Genomic DNA, 19,872 nt, shown 5'->3' on the forward strand with positions numbered 1-19,872 from the left:
AGCACCATATCAATATCTGTTAAAAGTTGAAGTTTGCAATTGGTTTCTTTTAACATCGCCTGCCAAGCTAATCCTGGAGAGGTGTAAGAATGAAGAGGGTCTAATCCGTATGCTCCCAAACAGGTGTTTCTGAATTCTTCCATCACATCACCAAGCAGAGTTACATCGAGTTTAACATAAAAATCTGAATAATCCCCTAATGTTTCCATATCAAGTTCGTTCCAAACTCTGCATGCATGTTGGTAATCTTCTGGTGATATTTCTGAATTGTTCAGCTTGTTGGTAAAGGCTTCTGGTGGAGGAAGTGATGTCTCGTCAAATCTGTGCAATCCATCGATGTAATCATAGGGGAAGACTCCTTTTCGAAGAACTAAATCCAATTTGTTGTTGTCTACTATTTTACTTGTTTCTATTAAATTTTCTCTTGTCAAATTTTCTGATAGTTTCATAAGACTAGAAGGCATAAATCTGTAGGAGTCAAGAAATCTGAGTTTCATTTTACCAACCTTTTTTGAAAAACTAATAAACCTTTCCATCGTTACGGCTAATACATCAATTTTACCATTGTCCCTTCCTAATTCAGGTATTATAAAATGTCCATCATAGCCGCTTAAGTTGTGCATTACAATTGGAATATAGTTAGGAATTTTATAGTTTAAGTTGCAAGCGTTACACGCAGCACCTCTGTAGCTTCCAGTCAGATGGTCGTGGTCATGCACTTTATGATTATCTTCTGTAAATGTTTTCTTGCACAAATAACATGATGTTGATAAATCGTATTCTTGAACTTCATCGGGTGACATAGGTGTCATAGGTTTTACCTGTGTATAAATTGCCTCTACTTTTTCAGCTATATTGTACAGCTCGTCGACAAAGTGTTTAGCTGCATCTTCACCACGATACACTTTTGGTTCAGCTGTCAGTCCATAATCTTGTAAATATTCTTTGGAAAGTGTTGACTTGATGAGTAGACAAAAACTGTTGGGTGAATGTAGTTGGTACTTGTTTCTTCTTGATGTGTCCTCCTCTTGATGTTCTAATGGTAGTAGAGTAGATTCAAAATCAGCATACACGACAATAGGAATTCTATATTGATGAACTACATTATTAAACTGTACAAATGCTCTATCAGCTGGTGGTAGGTTAATCTTAACTTCTTCATTTCCATTGCATAACCTTTTATGTTCTAACAACCATTCAGACCCTCCATTTCTCATAGATTTGTTCACATGACAGAAACATCTTTTACAAATTGTTTTACATCCCCCATGCTTTGAAATCTGGGAAGTAACGAGTTTGTTAAAGTTCTTAATATATACATAGTGCGATATTTCACCTTTCGTAATTAATAACAAGTCAGTGTGATTATTTAGTTCGTGTGCACTTATACGTAGAGGATATACATTGTTTGATGAATCTAAACCATATATATTTACAGAAGCAGTTGGGTTCTGTTTTTCAAACTTGGTGATGTCTTTGATTTTTACAGGGTAGCTCATTCCTTGAAAATTATAATTGTGCTGCACTTCTTTATATTCTCTTCCTACCTTTTCCGGGTGATTGTTTTTGATATGTTTTACTAACATTGAATATTTAAAACATTCTGTATCATCATTTTGTACATTTATGCAAGATAGAGTATTAGCAATTTTCTTGGGTAGAGGAATATAGCTACTTCCTCTCATTCCATATCCATGTTTATGCACTCTTATATCCAAACCTGATATGCTCAATACAGTCCATCCTGATCCCCTGCCTTCATGTTCTTGCAATTTTGTCAAAAGTTCTTCAAAACATTCATCTACAATTAATTCAATATCTGAGCCAAACATGATAGTTCTGTTTTTTGTTAAAAACCCTCTAGGCGATGTTTCATTTTGCATGTTGGTAAACATAGTGTCCAGCAATAGTCCAAACTTTATAAAATTTAATCTTTGTAATTCATTTTGTAGCGTTTCAATTACTAGTCCTTTTGCACTAAACATAAATTCTTCCAGTTTTAATGTAGCATTGTCAATTTTAAAATGTGTTACCACTTTACCCGGTAGAGCATGAGCGTGTAGTTCCACGTTTGTTGGAGATGCATCAGTTGAAGGTGAAGTTGGGCGTTTGGGTGCATAATGAATAACACTTGGTCTTGAAGTTGATGGTTTGGGTTCTTCCTCTTCTCCTTGTCCTATTTGATTTAATTCTTCAATCAAGTCTTGATATCCTTCCAATTCCTCTTCATTTGTAGGATGATCGACTATTTCATGAAGTAGAAGATCTATTTCATCCTCGAATGTGGCTTGACAAATGGCGCAGCGTAGCATGGAAGTAGATGGTTTTGGTTCTTCTTCTCCTCGATCTCTTGAAGTAGATGGTTTGGGTTCTTCTTCTTCTTTTTGTCCTATTTTATACAATTCTTGAATCAAGTCTTGATATCCTTCCAATTCCTCTGCATTTGTAGGATGATCGACTATTTCATGTAGTACAAGATCTATTTCATCCTCGAATTCGGCTTGACAAATGGCGCAGCGTAGCATGTTGTAGATGTTCTCTATTCAAGAAGCAGCAACATACTGATGAAAGGTGTGAACATCCACCCTATTTATACCATTCCCTCCCCTCTCTCCCCTCTACTACTACTATTAAATTAATGACATCACCCCATTTCCCAATTGCTTTATAATCTAACGTAAATACAGGCTATTCTTCAACTTTCAAACATATTTATAGAAAAACAAGGTATTTTATTTTTTACTAACTATTCTGGTTTAGTAGGTCAAGGTCATTGCAGGATAATAAAAAAATGTGTGAACAATTCGTTTAGTTCTGAAACACTTTTTTTTTACACATGTTATACCAGAACTAAATAAATTGGTCAGACATTTTTTTATTCAAAATTTGGAAAAAAGTTATTTACTGTTCAAAACTTGGAAAAGCCCCAATTTACTGTGTTATAGTCTTGGAAATTGAAGATTTCCAAGACAAACCCAACCTACCCACGTCCCATTTTTTTATTTGTTAGTACTCTTCATCAATTTCACTATCCAATAAATCCATCATTTCCGACAGAATTCGCTCTTCCATTTCACCATTCATTAATTGTATCATGTCCGACAGCATTTTTTCATCATCATCTTCTTTTAATTTTTCAACGTGGTTATCAATTATAGCACTAGCTTCTTTCATTTCTCCCACAGTCCTCATTCTTGCTTCTTCAACTTCCTTTTCTAAAAACCTTATTCTTTCAATTGATAAATTTATAATTTGGAGTTTAGACGTTCCTTTTTTAGCTTTGAGTATGGTTCTCAATACCTCAAATGTTTCATTTAGCTTCATCACCCTCCTTCTTTCTCTTTCATTATGTCTAATCTTTTTTTTATCCATCTTGACTAAACTTGCGTTTGCGAGTTCCAGAAATAAGAATGTTTAATGCAGGATGTCAAATCTCTTTTATACCTCCATATAGTGGTGGGGGTAGACCACTCCCCACTTTACTTTATAGTAGTAGGGGAAATGGGTAACATTTTTCCTTATTGTTGAACCATGGAATTTATTTAAATCCTTTAAGTAGGTCAAGGTCATTGTAAAATAATAAAAAAATGTGTGAACAATTTATTTAACCCAGCAACATGTTTTCTTAAACATGATATACCAGAATTAAACAAATTGCTCAGACATTTTTTTCAAAATTTTGAAAAAGCCGATTTACTGTGTATTTTATGATTTTATGATTATCAGGATTTAAAATAAATTAAATATTTCAGAGATTAAAAATTTAGAAATAGAAAATTTACTGTTATTGTTGTGGAAATTTATGATTTGCAAAACAAACCCCCATCCCACCCATTTTTCCCACTCATTTTATTTTTTGTACATTAATCACTATCGGAGTCAGAGTCAGAGTCAAACAATCGTCTTCTACTTCTAAACATTGCACTAAACATTATATGACTTGTTGTAGGTGTTTCCCTTAGCTCAACAAGTTTCTCCGAGCATACCATCTCTTCAGTAGATGATGAATCTTCAACAAGTAGAAAACTTCTATCTTCTTCATCTAACTCTTCATCAGTCAATACTTCCAAATTTTCGTCACCATCCGATTCCAACTCTTCTTCGGATAAAGATTCTTCCTCCAAGTCTATGTCTTCTTCCTCTGAACCAGCTTCAAAAACAATGTTTTCCAATAAGGTTTTTAAAAAAGAAGTTGTCGGGAAAATATTGTCCACAGGAGACATAATGTACAAGAGTGGTAAATCTGAAGTAACTGATTGTACCTCAGCAAACATGTTATATAGACAAACCCCCACCATTTACCTTTACCCCCACCCTTAACCTTTACTCCATTTTGTTTTTAGTTATTGCGGTCTGGTTTTATGTAGAATGTGGCAGTCACAATATACCCTTTTTCTAACATTTCCACTAGCCTTCGAATTATTTTATTAAATCGTACATCAGTTAATTCTAGTTTCAACCCGTTTGCTTCTGAGTTCCAGATGTTTCTCTCTTCCTTCCACAAAGTAAAATGACATGTCACACTATGATTTAAATATTTTTCTAAACTTCCCCTGAATGCAAATGCTTCTTGAAGGTTTTTTAAGTTTCTTTTAATTATTATTGTAGCTGGGGAATTCATAGTTAAACTTGCCTCTGCTAGCTCCAATCTAAGAATGAATCATGTGCAATATCAAGCGTCTTTTATACCTTTATGTACTGGTGGGGGTAAAGGGGGTGGAATTAAACAAACCACCTTAATTTTAGTAGTGGTAGAAATTGATATTATCATTATTTTAAAATTTTGCAGAAATTTATAAGTTTAAGAAGTGGGTCAAGGTCATTGCAAGATAATAAAAAAAATGTGTGAACAATTCATTTAATTCTTCAGCATGTTTTTACACATGATGTATCAGAATTAAACAAATTGCTCACACATTTTTTTTTTAAGAATTTGGAAAAATTGAATTTACTGTGTTATCTTTGGTAATGTAAAATGTTAAAAGAAAAAAAATTACCGTGTCTTCTTGATCTTGGAAATTGAAGATTTCCAAGACAATCTTCCTTTAGCATCCCGGATAAGGTAGTCAGTTCTTTTCGGATGTTCAGGGTTTACAACATCTCTTGGTAATCTAATTGAAAAATGCTCTCCTGTATCGTTACGTTTTATAATGATGTTATTAAACCATACACATCTGACAAAGAAATATTTCGTACACCTTTTCATCCTTCTTACCCGGATTGCTTTGGGAAGTTCTTTAATTTTATTGGAAGACTCTGTGGTTTTATTGTGTTTTGAATGAATGGAGCACATATCACTATTCAAAACACAAACCTTTTCACAGTGTTCCCCCTTACTAGCACCCTTTTTAAAAACATATCGACACTTAGAGAGGGTGTGTGCAAATTTTCTTCTCCTGTCAGCAATTAATTGTTTACACTTATCTGAAGGAGAAGTGTGAAGGTGGTCAAAGGATTTGGAAGTGGCTGGTAGGGAGTCTTTTAGAGGAGATATGATGGGTGGTGGAATAGTGAATTGTAAAGGTGGAGTTGTCGAGGGAGAAATACATGGTGTAGAAGTTGGAGGTGGAGATGCAGTTCTAGTAGCAGTAGGTGTTGATAGAATATCAGCAACAGTGCAGTCAGAGGACGAGGAAGAGCTTGTAGACGAATCAGATGAGGTTAACTCCGAAGAAGATGAACAAGACGAACTTGATTGTGAAGATGAAGATGAAGACAATATTTCAATCAGTGGAGGAGATTGATCACCAATGGCTCGGAAGGTGTATTGTTCTTCTGCTCCAGGACTTGCACCTTCTGACTGCAGTATTTCTCGAAGAACCGATTTTGGATCTGACGCATGTGATGAAATTAAAATAGATCGAGGAAGAGACTTTGAAGATGAAGAAACTACTTTCGAGGGTCTAGTGGGAATTCTAAGGTAAGCCATGATAGCAAATGAAACAGTGAATAGTAACTGGAGCTGACTCAGCTAGCTAGGACTACTTCAGACCATTGAATGATGATTGCCTGCGAAGCAAACCTCCTTTTATAGCAAAACTCAAGTGGAGGGGGGAAGCTTGTGGGTGGAGGGGGGAAGCTTGTGGTTGGAGGGGAAATGTTGTGTCCGTTGGTGTTAACTTAAAAGAACTGTTCTCGGTTCCCAATAATGTACTGTAAGGAAGCTTTCTAAGTCCTGTAAGTAGGTCAAGGTCATTTAAAAATATTGCCAAAAGGAGAGATGGAGCAAAAATTGGCTCCATCTCTCCTTTTGTTGTAATAGGGGAACTTAGTGTTTGTTATGTATTTTAAGGGAAGCTTTCTAAGTCCTGTAAGTAGGTCAAGGTCATTTCAAAATAATGCCAAAAGGAGAGATGGAGCAAAAATAAGCTCCATCTCTCCTTTTGTTGTAGTGGGGGAACTTAGTGTTTGTTTTATTTTCGTGTTTGTGTGTAAGTCTGAATTGGCTAAAGACCAATGTATCAGTCTTTTTGATCAGAGGCAGCGCAGCCAAAGGACTGTCCTCATGGTATTGATCAAAGACTCATTAGCAATAGCCGGAGCAGCGCAGTCAACGAACTGTCCCCATAAAAATGTGTGAATGTCATCTATCTCATTTTGTTGTAGTGGGGGAACTTAGTGTTTGTTTTATTTTCATGTTTGTGTGTAAGTCTGAATTGGCTAAAGACCAATGTATCAGTCTTTTTGATCAGAGGCAGCGCAGCCAAAGGACTGTCCTCATGGTATTGATCAAAGACTCATTAGCAATAGCCGGAGCAGCGCAGTCAACGAACTGTCCCCATAAAAATGTGTGTATGTCAAAGAGAACTCTATGTCATGAATTTACTATTGGTTTCATGTTTTTGTTTTGTGTGAACGTTTTCAACTTACTAATGTCACTTAGAACTTTGTAACATACAATGATCAACTCAAATTGAAAATAAAATTACTAATAGGGACTTTATTATTTTGATACCTGAAATAGAACAACACATAATTAAGAAATACAACACCCTTACCAAAGATACAAATACGCAAAACACCCTCTAACTACAAGCCAACAAATACTACAATCAACATGCTTCTAATATAACTACTAAGTGACAAGAACCTTAGGTTAGAGTGGTACCAACTCTAAACTAAGGGTCTCGTCTTTAGCCAGTTTGCCCATCCGGTCAGCTTCACCGGTTGTGCAAGACTGACAATCATCCGTCTGCTCGCAGCCCTTTTATACGCTCGGGTTGAGTGGTGGGGGTAGAACAACGCTGCACCTGCTTATGTAAATTAACTAGCGATAGTAGGTCCCTAGCTAGAATATGTGCCCGGTCGGATTCAAACATATACAAGGCTTCATTCAAAGATCCATTACTACCGTTTTTATATTTTTTCCAAGATATTTTCAAAGTCCTGTAAGTAGGTCAAGGTCATTTAAAATAATACCAAAAGAAGAGATGGAGCAAACATGCTCTATCTCTCCTTCTGTTGTAGTGAGGAAAGAGTCTGTGTTTAGGTATAACAACAAAAGCTTAAAATTTAATTTAACCAAATGCAGAATAGTATGCAGGCCATTGGACCTCTCAACTAATTACAAAATGGTCAACTTAAATTTTAAAATATAGAATATTTACAGTCACAAGAAAGTGTTCATTGTTAGCTGACATAAGTTAACTACCAATGACAACGAAAAGTTTAAAATTTAATTTAACCAAATGCAGAATAGTATACAGGCCGTTGGACCTCTCAACTAATTACAAAGTGGTCAACTTAAATTTTAAATATAGAATATTTACTGTCACAAGAAAGTTTTCATTGTTAGCTGACATAAGTAAACTACCAATGACAACGAAAAGTTTAAAATTTAATTTAACCAAATGCAGAATAGTATGCAGGCCGTTGGACCTCTCAACTAATTACAAAGTGGTCAACTTAAATTTTAAATATAGAATATTTACTGTCACAAGAAAGTTTTCATTGTTAGCTGACATAAGTAAACTACCAATGACAACGAAAAGTTTAAAATTTAATTTAACCAAATGCAGAATAGTATGCAGGCCGTTGGACCTCTCAACTAATTACAAAATGGTCAACATAAATTTTAAAATATAGAATATTTACAGTCACAAGAAAGTGTTCATTGTTAGCTGACATAAGTAAACTACCAATGACAACGAAAAGTTTAAAATTTAATTTAACCAAATGCAGAATAGTATGCAGGCCGTTGGACCTCTCAACTAATTACAAAATGGTCAACTTAAATTTTAAAATATAGAATATTTACAGTCACAAGAAAGTGTCCATTGTTAGCTGACATAAGTAAACTACCAATGACAACAAAGGTTTAAAATTTAATTTAACCAAATGCAGAATAGTATGCAGGCCGTTGGACCTCTCAACTAATTACAAAATGGTCAACTTAAATTTTAAAATATAGAATATTTACAGTCACAAGAAAGTGTTCATTGTTAGCTGACATAAGTAAACTACCAATGACAACGAAAAGTTTAAAATTTAATTTAACCAAATGCAGAATAGTATGCAGGCCGTTGGACCTCTCAACTAATTACAAAATGGTCAACTTAAATTTTAAAATATAGAATATTTACAGTCACAAGAAAGTGTTCATTGTTAGCTGACATAAGTAAACTACCAATGACAACGAAAAGTTTAAAATTTAATTTAACCAAATGCAGAATAGTATGCAGGCCGTTGGACCTCTCAACTAATTACAATATGGTCAACTTAAATTTTAAAATATAGAATATTTACAGTCACAAGAAAGTGTTCATTGTTAGCTGACATAAGTAAACTACCAATGACAACAAAAGTTTAAAATTTAATTTAACCAAATGCAGAATAGTATGCAGGCCGTTGGACCTCTCAACTAATTACAAAATGGTCAACTTAAATTTTAAATATAGAATATTTACAGTCACAAAAGATTGTTCATTTTAATGGGGGACTTCTTTATCCTTTGTTAGCCGAAATATCACATGATTAGAAAAATACAACACTCTGCGCAATTCAAGTACTAAAGACACGATGCACTCCATAAAGTAAAACCATCTAAGATACAAGCTAAAAAAACAACATGCAGCACATGCTATTGACTAAAACATTAAGTTAGATTGGCCAAATCTAACGAAAGGTTTTAATCAAAAGTCAGTCAGTCTACACTCAACCAGTCAGCTGTGCCAGTTGGGTGAGACTGACTACAGTCCGTTCGCTGCCGCTACTTTTATCCGCGAGCCAGTTGGGAGGGGGTCGGTTGGGAGGTTTACCCTGCTTCGCGGGTAAATTTCCCTACTGTCGGGTAATTCTACCTACTAAGTAAGGAAGTCTCCAACATCACATCATTTAGTGTTGAACCTTCAACGGAGACTGTTCACATATGCTAGCTCTGTTCTGATGTTAACTATGGATAAGCCAAGTACAATCACACAAGATAAACTAAAGAGAATAAAAGAAGATTTAAAGAAATCTACTACTACTAAAACTAGCAATTTTCGCAAGTCAATGTCACTACGTCTAAAGTTTCAGAAGCAAATTAAATTACCACTACATTGGAATGCATCAGGATCAAATTATTCTAATCAATTATCACCTGAAGCCATATGTCAAGAAATGAAGCTTCCTCAACTAGTAAGTCCAATAGAAACAGAAAAAGTAACATTTAAATATCTGTTACAAAACAAACATTATCAATTAGTAGAACAAAGACAAAATGAAAATGGTAAAACATTTATTTTCTTTTATGACAACAAGTTTTTAGAGGTTTGCTTTCCGACACGATTAAATGTGCCAAAGCCTCCTGACGTTGAAGATGGCAAACTAATTTATTTGATTCACACAAGTCAGGACACATGGAATTGGGTATAATTCACTTAAAAAAATCAGTCTTTCTAAAGACTCCATTATATAAACATATTTGAACCACAAAGTCTAATCTGTCAAACTATTTAACAAAATATAAACGATGTTTAATTTTACTTTATTTTTTACGTCACGGTCTCCAGTACCCCTAATACAACACTACTGATGTGTTTTTTTAAGACCAACAAATATTTTCTAACAGGGGGAAAATATATCTACTATTAGGAACATATTTCTGTATAAACATTTTTTAACCACAAACAGCTAACCTGCGACTATCTAACATAAGATATAAATTAAAATTGGTTTTTACAATACCTTGTGTTGTTGAGTCAATCGAGGTGTAGTATTACGATGGCATCACTGCAAAACGATAGACCCAGGACCGTACAACACTCCGCCGCTATGTCCAAACGCGAACTGTGTGGATACTATCCAAATCTGGGTACAGCTCCGCGAAGGTTGAGTAACAAGGTCGGACATGGCCGCGACCCTGACCAAACTTTCCTCCGTCCAACTAACCCAATTCCGCGGCGACCAGTGAGTCACCCATGCCACACCGCGCCGCGCCCCGCTGACCTTACTAGAATACTACACAGTACTGTTGACTATGAATTTAACTAAATCCATCATTTAATTGTATAAACTGTGTTTTACTCATTAAACAATTAAAACAGTACCCACATACGTCACAAGTGACGTACGATCAAAACCACCTGCTCTTACGTAATTTCCTCCGAATACCCTTTAAACTAATTAACTTTGTAACATCTGCTAACATCTGCCCGACAGCTGTTACGCGCGTTTCCACCAGGTCACCACTACTCAGGTCAACTGGCTGGTGTTTAAATATGAGTACAGTACTTGTACCTTTCTACATTTAGACTTCCGGCACTGAAATATTCTGCCTTCCCTCCAAAATTGACAATGTTTCACTAAAGGAAAAATGGTTGGAGACCCCTGGTGTAAACTATGGGGAAAGGAGAAAAGATGCTCTTCTGTTACGATAGTACAAGTTTTATACAAAATTTAAACGGGAAAAAATCTTACCATCAAAAATTGAACATGTATTCCAAATTTTAATTAAAATCTTAAACAGACAATGATTTACTATCACTGAATGATACATTTTGTTTAATATCTCAAAACCTATAATCACTATAGAGTTGGAGGAGTCAAAACTTTTGTCTAATTTGAGTTCTTAAAGCTAATTCTAGTTTAATTCTGTTCAGGGTATTTTCAGCACAAATATGAAATATTTTGAAATATATAACATTTAAAACGGAGTTAGAGTTTAGTATTTCGTCAAACTAACTTACACCAACTGAAACTTCAGAAATAAAACCCCAATATTTCAAAAAACCTTTCTAAGAGTCAGCCAAGGTTGCATAATCAACTTCCATGACAGCCCTTAGTTTCACTTTCTTTCACAGAAATACCTCACTTATTATAAATTTGTAAAAAATAAAAAGTCTTTGTCTAAGCATCCAAAATAAAAAACGTTGAGGTTATTTCATCTTCCCAACAAGGTATTTTGTGATACAGTTTATGGACTTACCTGTGATTCCAAAGAGTCTGGCAGACCATGTACGTTGGCTGTCATGAACCTCGGACTGACAGAACGAGGCAACAACAGTGGAGAAATGCCGAGACAAGCAGCCGACTTAGGTTCTTCACCCTGCAACACATTACACACTACCATACAACTAAGAATTTTACAGCACTTTGTGATTCAAAATATTGCAATTATTTTTGTGTAATTGTATTAGATAAATTATTGTTAGTAAATTTTTACACCAAGTTCACGTTGTCAAAAACATGCTATTTCAAGCTGTTGCAAATTAAAATTGTTGTACATCCCATAAATCTCATGATCACAATTTTTAATTGTTTTATGGATTCAGAAAGCCAGAGAGATATTGTCAAGAAAATAAACATTGGATTTATTAAATTACTTTTTTAAGAAGGGGACGCCACCTAGGTGCATATTTTAACTCAAATATAAGTGAAGGATGAGTCTAAAAGGAAGTTAGATGCCTTGTGTAGCTCTGCTACTGCCTAAGACCAGCTGTTTCATTGGTCGTGACTAAACCCAATGATCAGGACAGCTGGGCCAAGATTTGAACCAACAAAGAGCTACTGACTTTTCTCAGGATTGAACTGGTGACTTTTTTATTACTAGGCGAGCACTACAACCACTCTGTAACCAAATTTTCCTAATGAGAAATGTACGATTTTAGACAACACATTCCCACAGTCAACCAAATCATTTGACACATTTGTAAACCAAAACCATTGAGGTCATATCTGACCTGTTCAAGCCGAATGTTGCTACGATGTTCCGGAGTGTGTATCTCATGATCGCTGCGATGGCTGGAGAGTCTCAATGGCTGCAGATCTGTGATGGCTGAGTGTGTCACATTACCAGCTCCTGCCACAATACTCATGTCACTGCCATAGCGTTTCCTGGCAGAACAAGTTATTTAGTGTACAATAATGTACTTGTCACTACAAAGCAAGCCTCAGTGATTTGTAATCATCTGTTCAGATCTTTGGAACATACACTAGCCACAATATTTGCAGTGACAAAGTTTTTTTATACAATTTGATGAAACTCTGTGAAAATTTTTACAATTTCCATAATTGTGGAACAGCAATTTTCAGTATTTTCACAGATTTTGTCATTGACTTTCCCTACGAGGTTAACGTCCCCTAGACTAGGCCTTACACTGTGGTCCTATTTGTGAACATGTGATTGACTATTTTTTTAATGTTAATGCTCCATTGTCTGTAATTTTTGCAGCTAATTTCACAAATACGTAGATCAATTTCATTTTGCTTCCGATTTTTCCCAATAAAAAATAGTAGCACATCTAACAGGAAGAATTTTCAATGACAGCGCTAAATTTAACACTCCTCTGAAAACAAACTTTGGGATTTATTATGTGTATGCTGCAATTAATAGGTGGATGCATAATGATTTTAAGAATGCTCTGATGCTAAGATGGTTACTACCTCTAGCAGAGTCGATGCAATATGCAATATGTTACTTTCTGGACAGCCCTTATATTATAATGGGCTTTATAGCAGTGTTATCCTCTTTAGAAACAATGCTTTAAGTCTAAGATCAATATAAACAACACACACACTGATGCATGTTTACACCGACTGCAAACATGAAACAAATCCCATCTAGAACATTAGTTTAGTTTTGTACATGTAAAAGCATTGTTTTGTAACCCACTAAGATCAACTTGTCCTTTGTCAAAAATCAAGAAAATCTATGCAGAGTATTGAACCGTTACAAACCAATGTCTTCCAGGATCAACCTGGCAAACTTTTGATTACCAACCGAAACCGAGCAATATTATCCAGCTACACTTACTTTGGCACAATGTTGCTCTCCCTGTTGTCATGACGGTAGATACCAAGAGAGTGACGTAGTGAAGATGACCGACTGGACGGTAGTGGCACCCCCGCTTGGCCTAAACTGCCCCCGCTCAGCTCTTCCTCCGCTGAGAAGAAGGCTTCTGATTGGTTCTCACTGCAGATGGACACTGTCCTCTCCACCAACACTGCCTCCGGTACTGCAGCGCCCAGCGAGTGTTCTGACTCTGACGAGATCACAGCAGAAGTCTGCAAAACAGTAGCATCAATACTCGGTTAGCCAACTCCTCGGAGATAGTTGGGTTACATAATGCGCTTCTTTTTAAGATCAGTAAAGTTTCTCATACCAAAAGTGACTTACAGTGTGTTTCACTGTGCAGTACAAAGTGTCTTAAAGCTATGTAGGTACCGTATTTCAAAAGGCAGTCTTCAACCGTTTTTTCTTAGGCGATTTCCTACTTATTTTGGCCATACCAAAGTCAAACCCAAAATCATTGAGCCTTAATACCAAACTTACAAAACATTTACCGTAGTAACAGAGGTAACACGTGCTTCAGCTTGTTCACAGGGGTAATGAGGACATTCATTTGGCCCTGATATACTTAACCTGATTGGTTTTTTGATTGCAATCGATAAGAGTTCTGTTAGTTGAAATACTTTTCAGAAATTAAGTTAGGTTTTCCCAAAAAATCTTAAGTTAGCTTCCAAAGTTTCCACCTTGTCCTTATGGTCATTAAGTTCCAATCATAGCGAGGTAGTTTCCAAGTTGCATATAAAGTTATCCACACAATTATCCATCATGATCTAATATTACTTGAATTATATATTTGTTCAATATAAAGTAATGGCAAAATTACCAATCATCCAACACAATAGCTAAGATTTTAAATTTATTATACGTTTTCAACACAAATCAATTTTAAAAAAATCATTCAGCAGTTAACTTATACTAAAAAAAGATTGTAAGTTTACCGGATGTGTTGGACAGTTGACACTGTTGACAAGAGCGTTGTACTGTTGCGCCGTGGTGTTGAAGTAATCCACAGCAAGTTTGGAGTCGCTAACACTCGACTTGGGTGCTTCTGAAGCCTCGGGAACACTTAAGATGGATCGAGTGCGCTCTGTGGAATGTAGTCGTGAGTCCGAGTCTAGCTTGGGTGGTAACAAAGTGGTGGGGCTGGTGTCCAAGAGTCGAGCATACGGAACGTCTCGGCTCGGTCCATTGTTCATATTTCTGAAAGGGTTGTCTTATTAATAACTGATGAAGAATAAAATATTTTAATGCGGTAATCTGTTCAATTTAAGAATATTATCATACATAGTTGGGTTTTAGTAAAATTGGCATGTCTAAAACAGTATTAACCATCTGTTTTGGAATCTAGGTAGGTTTCTAAACAAGTAAAACATGACTATAAGTTGTTTGGATGGACATAATCGTATGCAGGACTTAACTAGAAAATGGTAAGTTTCTGAACAAGGCAATTTTGTGATAATCTCCCATGATTGCAGGAACTTTGTGACCTTCTTCAAAGTGATCGCAGCATTTTCTTGACCATCCAGCACTATTACAGCAATACTGTGACTAGAGGGGTCACATCAACTTTAGACCACCTTTCTTCTTGATCAAAATTTTTACTTATGATTAGAGAATAATTATATCCTACCTGTTAGTGTATGACGTGTAAGAAAACCTGCGCCCCAGGGAGGTCTTTACACAACTGACTGGGCTGACAGTGGCAGTGCTCAGCCTGGACATGACAGGACTGTCCTTGTTGGTCTCTGTGACACTACGTGACCTCTCAACTCTGGTGGTGAGGTGAGGACTCTCCACTGGTGTCTATAAACACAGTAAACTATACACCTGAAACTTGTTCTTAGAATAAAGTAAAGTATGATGAGAAAAAAGAATCTTGTCTCGAACTTAAAACCCAGTCCCACCCATCCCTAGAATCAAGTAAAACAAAACACTGTGGATCGATGGATCAAAGAGATTCAGTTGGGTAACCGTAAAAACTTAAGAGTTTAACCATATTATCAGAACATTTTACACCATTCTCTTCCTTGTTACAGTAGAAGCCCTCTCATCCGGCCACCACAGAATGAACTCTTGGCCAGATAACTATTTATACAGATAAAATAGCCCATTATATTTTTTCCTATACTATTATACTAACTGCACTGGATATCGTCAACTAACTGGGGTTAGACACTACATCCATTAAGTAGTGAACACAGTAAAATGTAAGCAAATAGGTGAACCATGAGAGTGCTTGAGCCGCAGTGACTAGTGTGCACAGCTAACAATGCATCTATCTGTAAGTAATACATTTCATTCCCTTTTGAGATGATAAACCGAGGACAAGTCAAAACAAGGCCGAATATCAGAGGTTCTACTGTTCACACATTTGTAATTATAATAAAAGATGTGACAGTCTACCTTGAGAGGTATGACCTTGGCAGCAGGCTCAGTCCACACTGCAGTATCATGTATGGAGACGTCATGAGAGTTGTACGGGGGAGTGTGGAACACAAGTTGAGCATCATGTAGTATACTCTGGCCAAACCCAGGATCTTTGCCTGACTCGTTTATCCTAGGGAAAATAATTAAAATAAGATTTATCACTAGAAATGTGTTTTTAAAATAAGTAACTCTTAAAGTAAAATTAACATGCATGCTTCTCTTTAATTGAGAAGAGTACCATAGCAACAGGGGTTACGATGGCAACAGGAGAATAAATGGCAATCTGGTTTACAGATAGAAACAATGGTTACCATAGCAACCAGGGTTACCATAGCAACCAGGGTTACCATGACAAAGACATAGCAAAGGCGATTACCATAGCAATGGTGGTTACCATAGCAACAGCAGTTACTATGGCAAAGGGGATTACCATGGCAACAGCGGTTACCATGGCAATGGTGGTTACCATGGCAATAGTGGATACCGTAGCAACAATGGTTACCATAGCAACGTTGGATACCATAGCAACCACAGTTACCGTAGCAACAATGGTTACCATAGCAACAAGGTTACCATGGCAACCGGGGTTACCATAGCAACGTTGGATACCATAGCAACGTTGGTTACCATAGCAACCACAGTTACATTGGCAACGGCGGTAACCATAGCAACCAGGGTTTACCATAGCAACAATGGATACCATAGCAACCGGGGTTACCATGGCAACCGCGGTTACCATAGCAACCAGGGTTACCATGACAACACTGGTTACCAGGACAACCGGGGGTTACCATAGCAACCGGGGTTACCATGGCAATGGCGGTTATCATAGCAACCAGAGTTACCATGGCAAAGGCAGTTACCATAACAACCAGGGTTTACCATGGCAACAGCGGTTACCATGGCAACAGCGGTTACCATGGCAACAGCGGTTACCGTAGCAACAATGGTTACCATGGCAATAGTGGATACCGTAGCAACAATGGTTACCATAGCAACAAGAGGTACCATGGCAACTGGGGTTTCCGTAGCAACGTTGAATACCATAGCAACCACAGTTACTATGGCAACGGCGGTAACCATAGCAACCAGGGTTTACCATAGCAACAACGGTTACCATAGCAACCGTGGTTACCACGGCAATATTGGTAACCATGGCAACATCGGTAACCATGGCAACATCGGTAACCATGGCAACCGCGGTTACCATAGTAATATTGGTAACCATGGCAACAACGGTAACCATGGCAACCAGGGTTACCATGACAACACTGGTTACCATGACAATCGGGGGTTACCATAGCAACCGGGGTTACCACGGCAATATTGGTAACCATGGCAACATCGGTAACCATGGCAACCGCGGTTACCATAGCAACCGTGGTTACCACGGCAATATTGGTAACCATGGCAACATCGGTTACCATAGCAACCGTGGTTACCACGGCAATATTGGTAACCATGGCAACATTGGTAACCATGGCAACATCGGTAACCATGGCAACCGCGGTTACCATAGCAACCAGGGTTACCATGACAACGCTGGTTACCATGACAATCGGGGGTTACCATAGCAACCGGGGTTACCATGGCAATGGTGGTTATCATAGCAACCAGAGTTACCATGGCAAAGGCAGTTACCATAACAACCAGGGTTTACCATGGCAACAGGGGTTACCAATGGCAATAGTGGATACCGTAGCAACAATGGTTACCATGGCAATAGTGGATACCGTAGCAACAATGGTTACCATGGCAATAGTGGATACCGTAGCAACAATGGTTACCATAGCAACAAGGGGTACCATGGCAACCGGGGTTACCATAGCAACGTAGGATACCATAGCAACCACAGTTACCATGGCAATGGCGGTAACCATAGCAACCAGGGTTTACCATAGCAACCAGGGTTACCATGACAACCGGGGGTTCCCATAGCAACCGGGTTTACCATGGCAATGGCGGTTACCATAGGAACCAGGGTTACCACGACAACGCCGGTTACCATGGCAAAGGCAGTTACCATAGCAACAAGGGGTACCATGGCAACCGGGGTTTCCATAGCTACGTTGGATACCATAGTAACCACAGTTACCATGGCAACGGCGGTAACCATAGCAACCAGGGTTTACCATAGCAACCGCGGTTACCATAGCAACCGCGGTTACCATAGCAACCAGTGTTACCAAGACAACCGGGGATTACCATAGCAACTGCAGATACCATGGCAACGGCGGTTACCATGGCGATGGCAGTTATTATGGCGATGGCGGTTACCATGGCCTAGAAACTGGGGTTATCATGGCAACTGGGGTTTCTATGGCAAGTGTGGTTACCATGGCAAAAAATCTTACTATGGCAACAGTGGTTACCATTGCAGCATGGCTAAAAATCAGCCTTCCATTTCTTTCTAACAGTTAAGTGCTATGACATTTTTTTAAGATGGTTTACTGAAACTATAAAAATACTGATTTAGCTCTGAAGTTTTCTACCTGAAAGCTGCAATGTTGATCCCATCTACAGCGTCTTGACGGTTAGGTTTGAAGAATCGCTTCCCATTCTTGTTTTGGCCGAAAAACACGCAACCTCCTATGCAGCCGCACTTGCCAACACTGTTAGAAGTCTTATCATTGGTCCACAGAAACCACAGTCTCTTGCTCTTTTCATCATGTGTTTTCAGGTATCTAAACATTTTCAATCAGTTCAATTTACTGTGTGTAAAATATTACCAATAATTGTAAAATTTTATTATATAAACAAATAGGGCATATAAATTGATTTACTATTCTGTAATCATGACATTAGTGTCGAAATACTCGACTCAAACTCAAAATCTCGAGTACTCGCACATCTCTACCTACTTTACAAACACACTTAGCTGATTAGTAAATAAAAAAAATAAAAAAACTAGAATATTGTTTATAAGCTATTATAGTTGAAGAGTTAAAAGAGTTACTAGAGGAAATGCTTTTTGACAGAAGCACAATCTGTAAATGGCTCGTTCAACCAGGCCTAGGTTCTATTTGAATGGCTTTACTACAGCTGGCCCACATAGATGGGATGTCAGACTTACTTGTGCTGCACCAGATGTAGGTTGCGGTCAGTGCTGGACAATGAGACGGCAGCTTCTACTATGAGAGGTCCGAGAGACACAGAGCCCACCTCCAGCCACAAGTCTGTGTTTTCTCCAGTACCTGACCTGTACAACAACAGATTAGGACGAAAAATACTAAAATTTCAATAATAATAAAGGTAGGTTTTAATAAAATGTACATTAATATTCTACGATCGCAATAAAATTGTCTTATTCGGTCCTGGTGAACGTCACATGCGGATTGGATGCGGCAAAATCCAGAGCGTCTCTTGGGGTAATGGTAAAATTGTATGTCTCGAGGTTGCAACGAAAATCCTGAACATCTTATGTGGTTGCAAAACTAAGAACGGATCCTACGGTCACGGCAAATTGTGAACATCCTCATGGCCGTGGTAAAATTGTGAACGTCTCCTATGATCAAGGCAAAATTAGTGAGTGTTTACTGCTTAGTGCTTCTCCTACAGTGAGATAATTGTAAGTCACGTGCGGTTGCGCTGAAATTGTATGTGATTGTGATAAACTCCTGAGGTTGAAATGAAATTATGATTGTCTCCTGCTCTTAGAGACATCATTATCGCCTCCAAAACTCTGAAGGACAATCATGAACAATTACGGTTAAATTATAAATATTTAACCGCGCAATATTCGTTCATACTTTCTGCGATTTGCAATTCGAGCCTCTGGCACCCCTCTAATATAATTCACCCAGTCTCAACTTGACCTGAAAAATGATTTGAATCAATCTCTCAGGCCAGGTATCATTTATTACCTAGGTCCCCATGTATCATATGACTTACCTAGCATGTTGAGACCGGCCACTGCCTGTCGTGTTGGTATTACTGTTAGTGCCTCCGGACGAGTGACTGAAGTGGTTGTTGGCAGCAATGATCTGCCTCACCTTCACACTAGGTATCACCCCTGTCAGTCCAGACTTGACTTGGTTTCCGTGAAGGTTACAGGTGGAGAACCGGATGGGAGCAGCCTGCGTGAAGAACACAACGATTACTTTCATAATAGGGGTTAACTTTGAGCTAATTTATATCTAGCTTAAACGAGTTATGTTGTACATTAAACTTATGAC

At 37.6% G+C, this 19,872-nt stretch overlaps 1 protein-coding gene across 1 annotated transcript in view; it reads right to left on the bottom strand.

Annotated features, from left to right (window-relative positions):
* Nucleotides 1–3,986: 3,986 nt before the first annotated feature.
* The window catches only part of LOC129005671 (bridge-like lipid transfer protein family member 1), a gene marked incomplete at its 3' end in the record, with an annotated part of 40,317 nt that continues 24,431 nt past the window's right edge, over nucleotides 3,987–19,872 (bottom strand). The window contains exons 21-31 of the mRNA XM_054434632.1: nucleotides 19,589–19,773; nucleotides 18,771–18,896; nucleotides 18,190–18,381; nucleotides 15,674–15,827; nucleotides 14,901–15,073; nucleotides 14,209–14,470; nucleotides 13,235–13,485; nucleotides 12,162–12,315; nucleotides 11,408–11,527; nucleotides 4,634–4,649; nucleotides 3,987–4,150 (exon numbers count right to left, since the gene is read on the bottom strand). Of these exons, the coding sequence (XP_054290607.1) occupies nucleotides 3,987–4,150; nucleotides 4,634–4,649; nucleotides 11,408–11,527; nucleotides 12,162–12,315; nucleotides 13,235–13,485; nucleotides 14,209–14,470; nucleotides 14,901–15,073; nucleotides 15,674–15,827; nucleotides 18,190–18,381; nucleotides 18,771–18,896; nucleotides 19,589–19,773 (1,797 nt within the window). The remainder of the gene's footprint in view (nucleotides 4,151–4,633; nucleotides 4,650–11,407; nucleotides 11,528–12,161; nucleotides 12,316–13,234; nucleotides 13,486–14,208; nucleotides 14,471–14,900; nucleotides 15,074–15,673; nucleotides 15,828–18,189; nucleotides 18,382–18,770; nucleotides 18,897–19,588; nucleotides 19,774–19,872) is intronic.

The sequence above is a fragment of the Macrosteles quadrilineatus genome, unplaced genomic scaffold (assembly GCF_028750875.1).
Source record: "Macrosteles quadrilineatus isolate MER2022 unplaced genomic scaffold, UCM_ALF_1.0 Scaffold_30__1_contigs__length_1495292, whole genome shotgun sequence".
In the NCBI taxonomy this organism is placed as follows: domain Eukaryota; kingdom Metazoa; phylum Arthropoda; class Insecta; order Hemiptera; family Cicadellidae; genus Macrosteles; species Macrosteles quadrilineatus.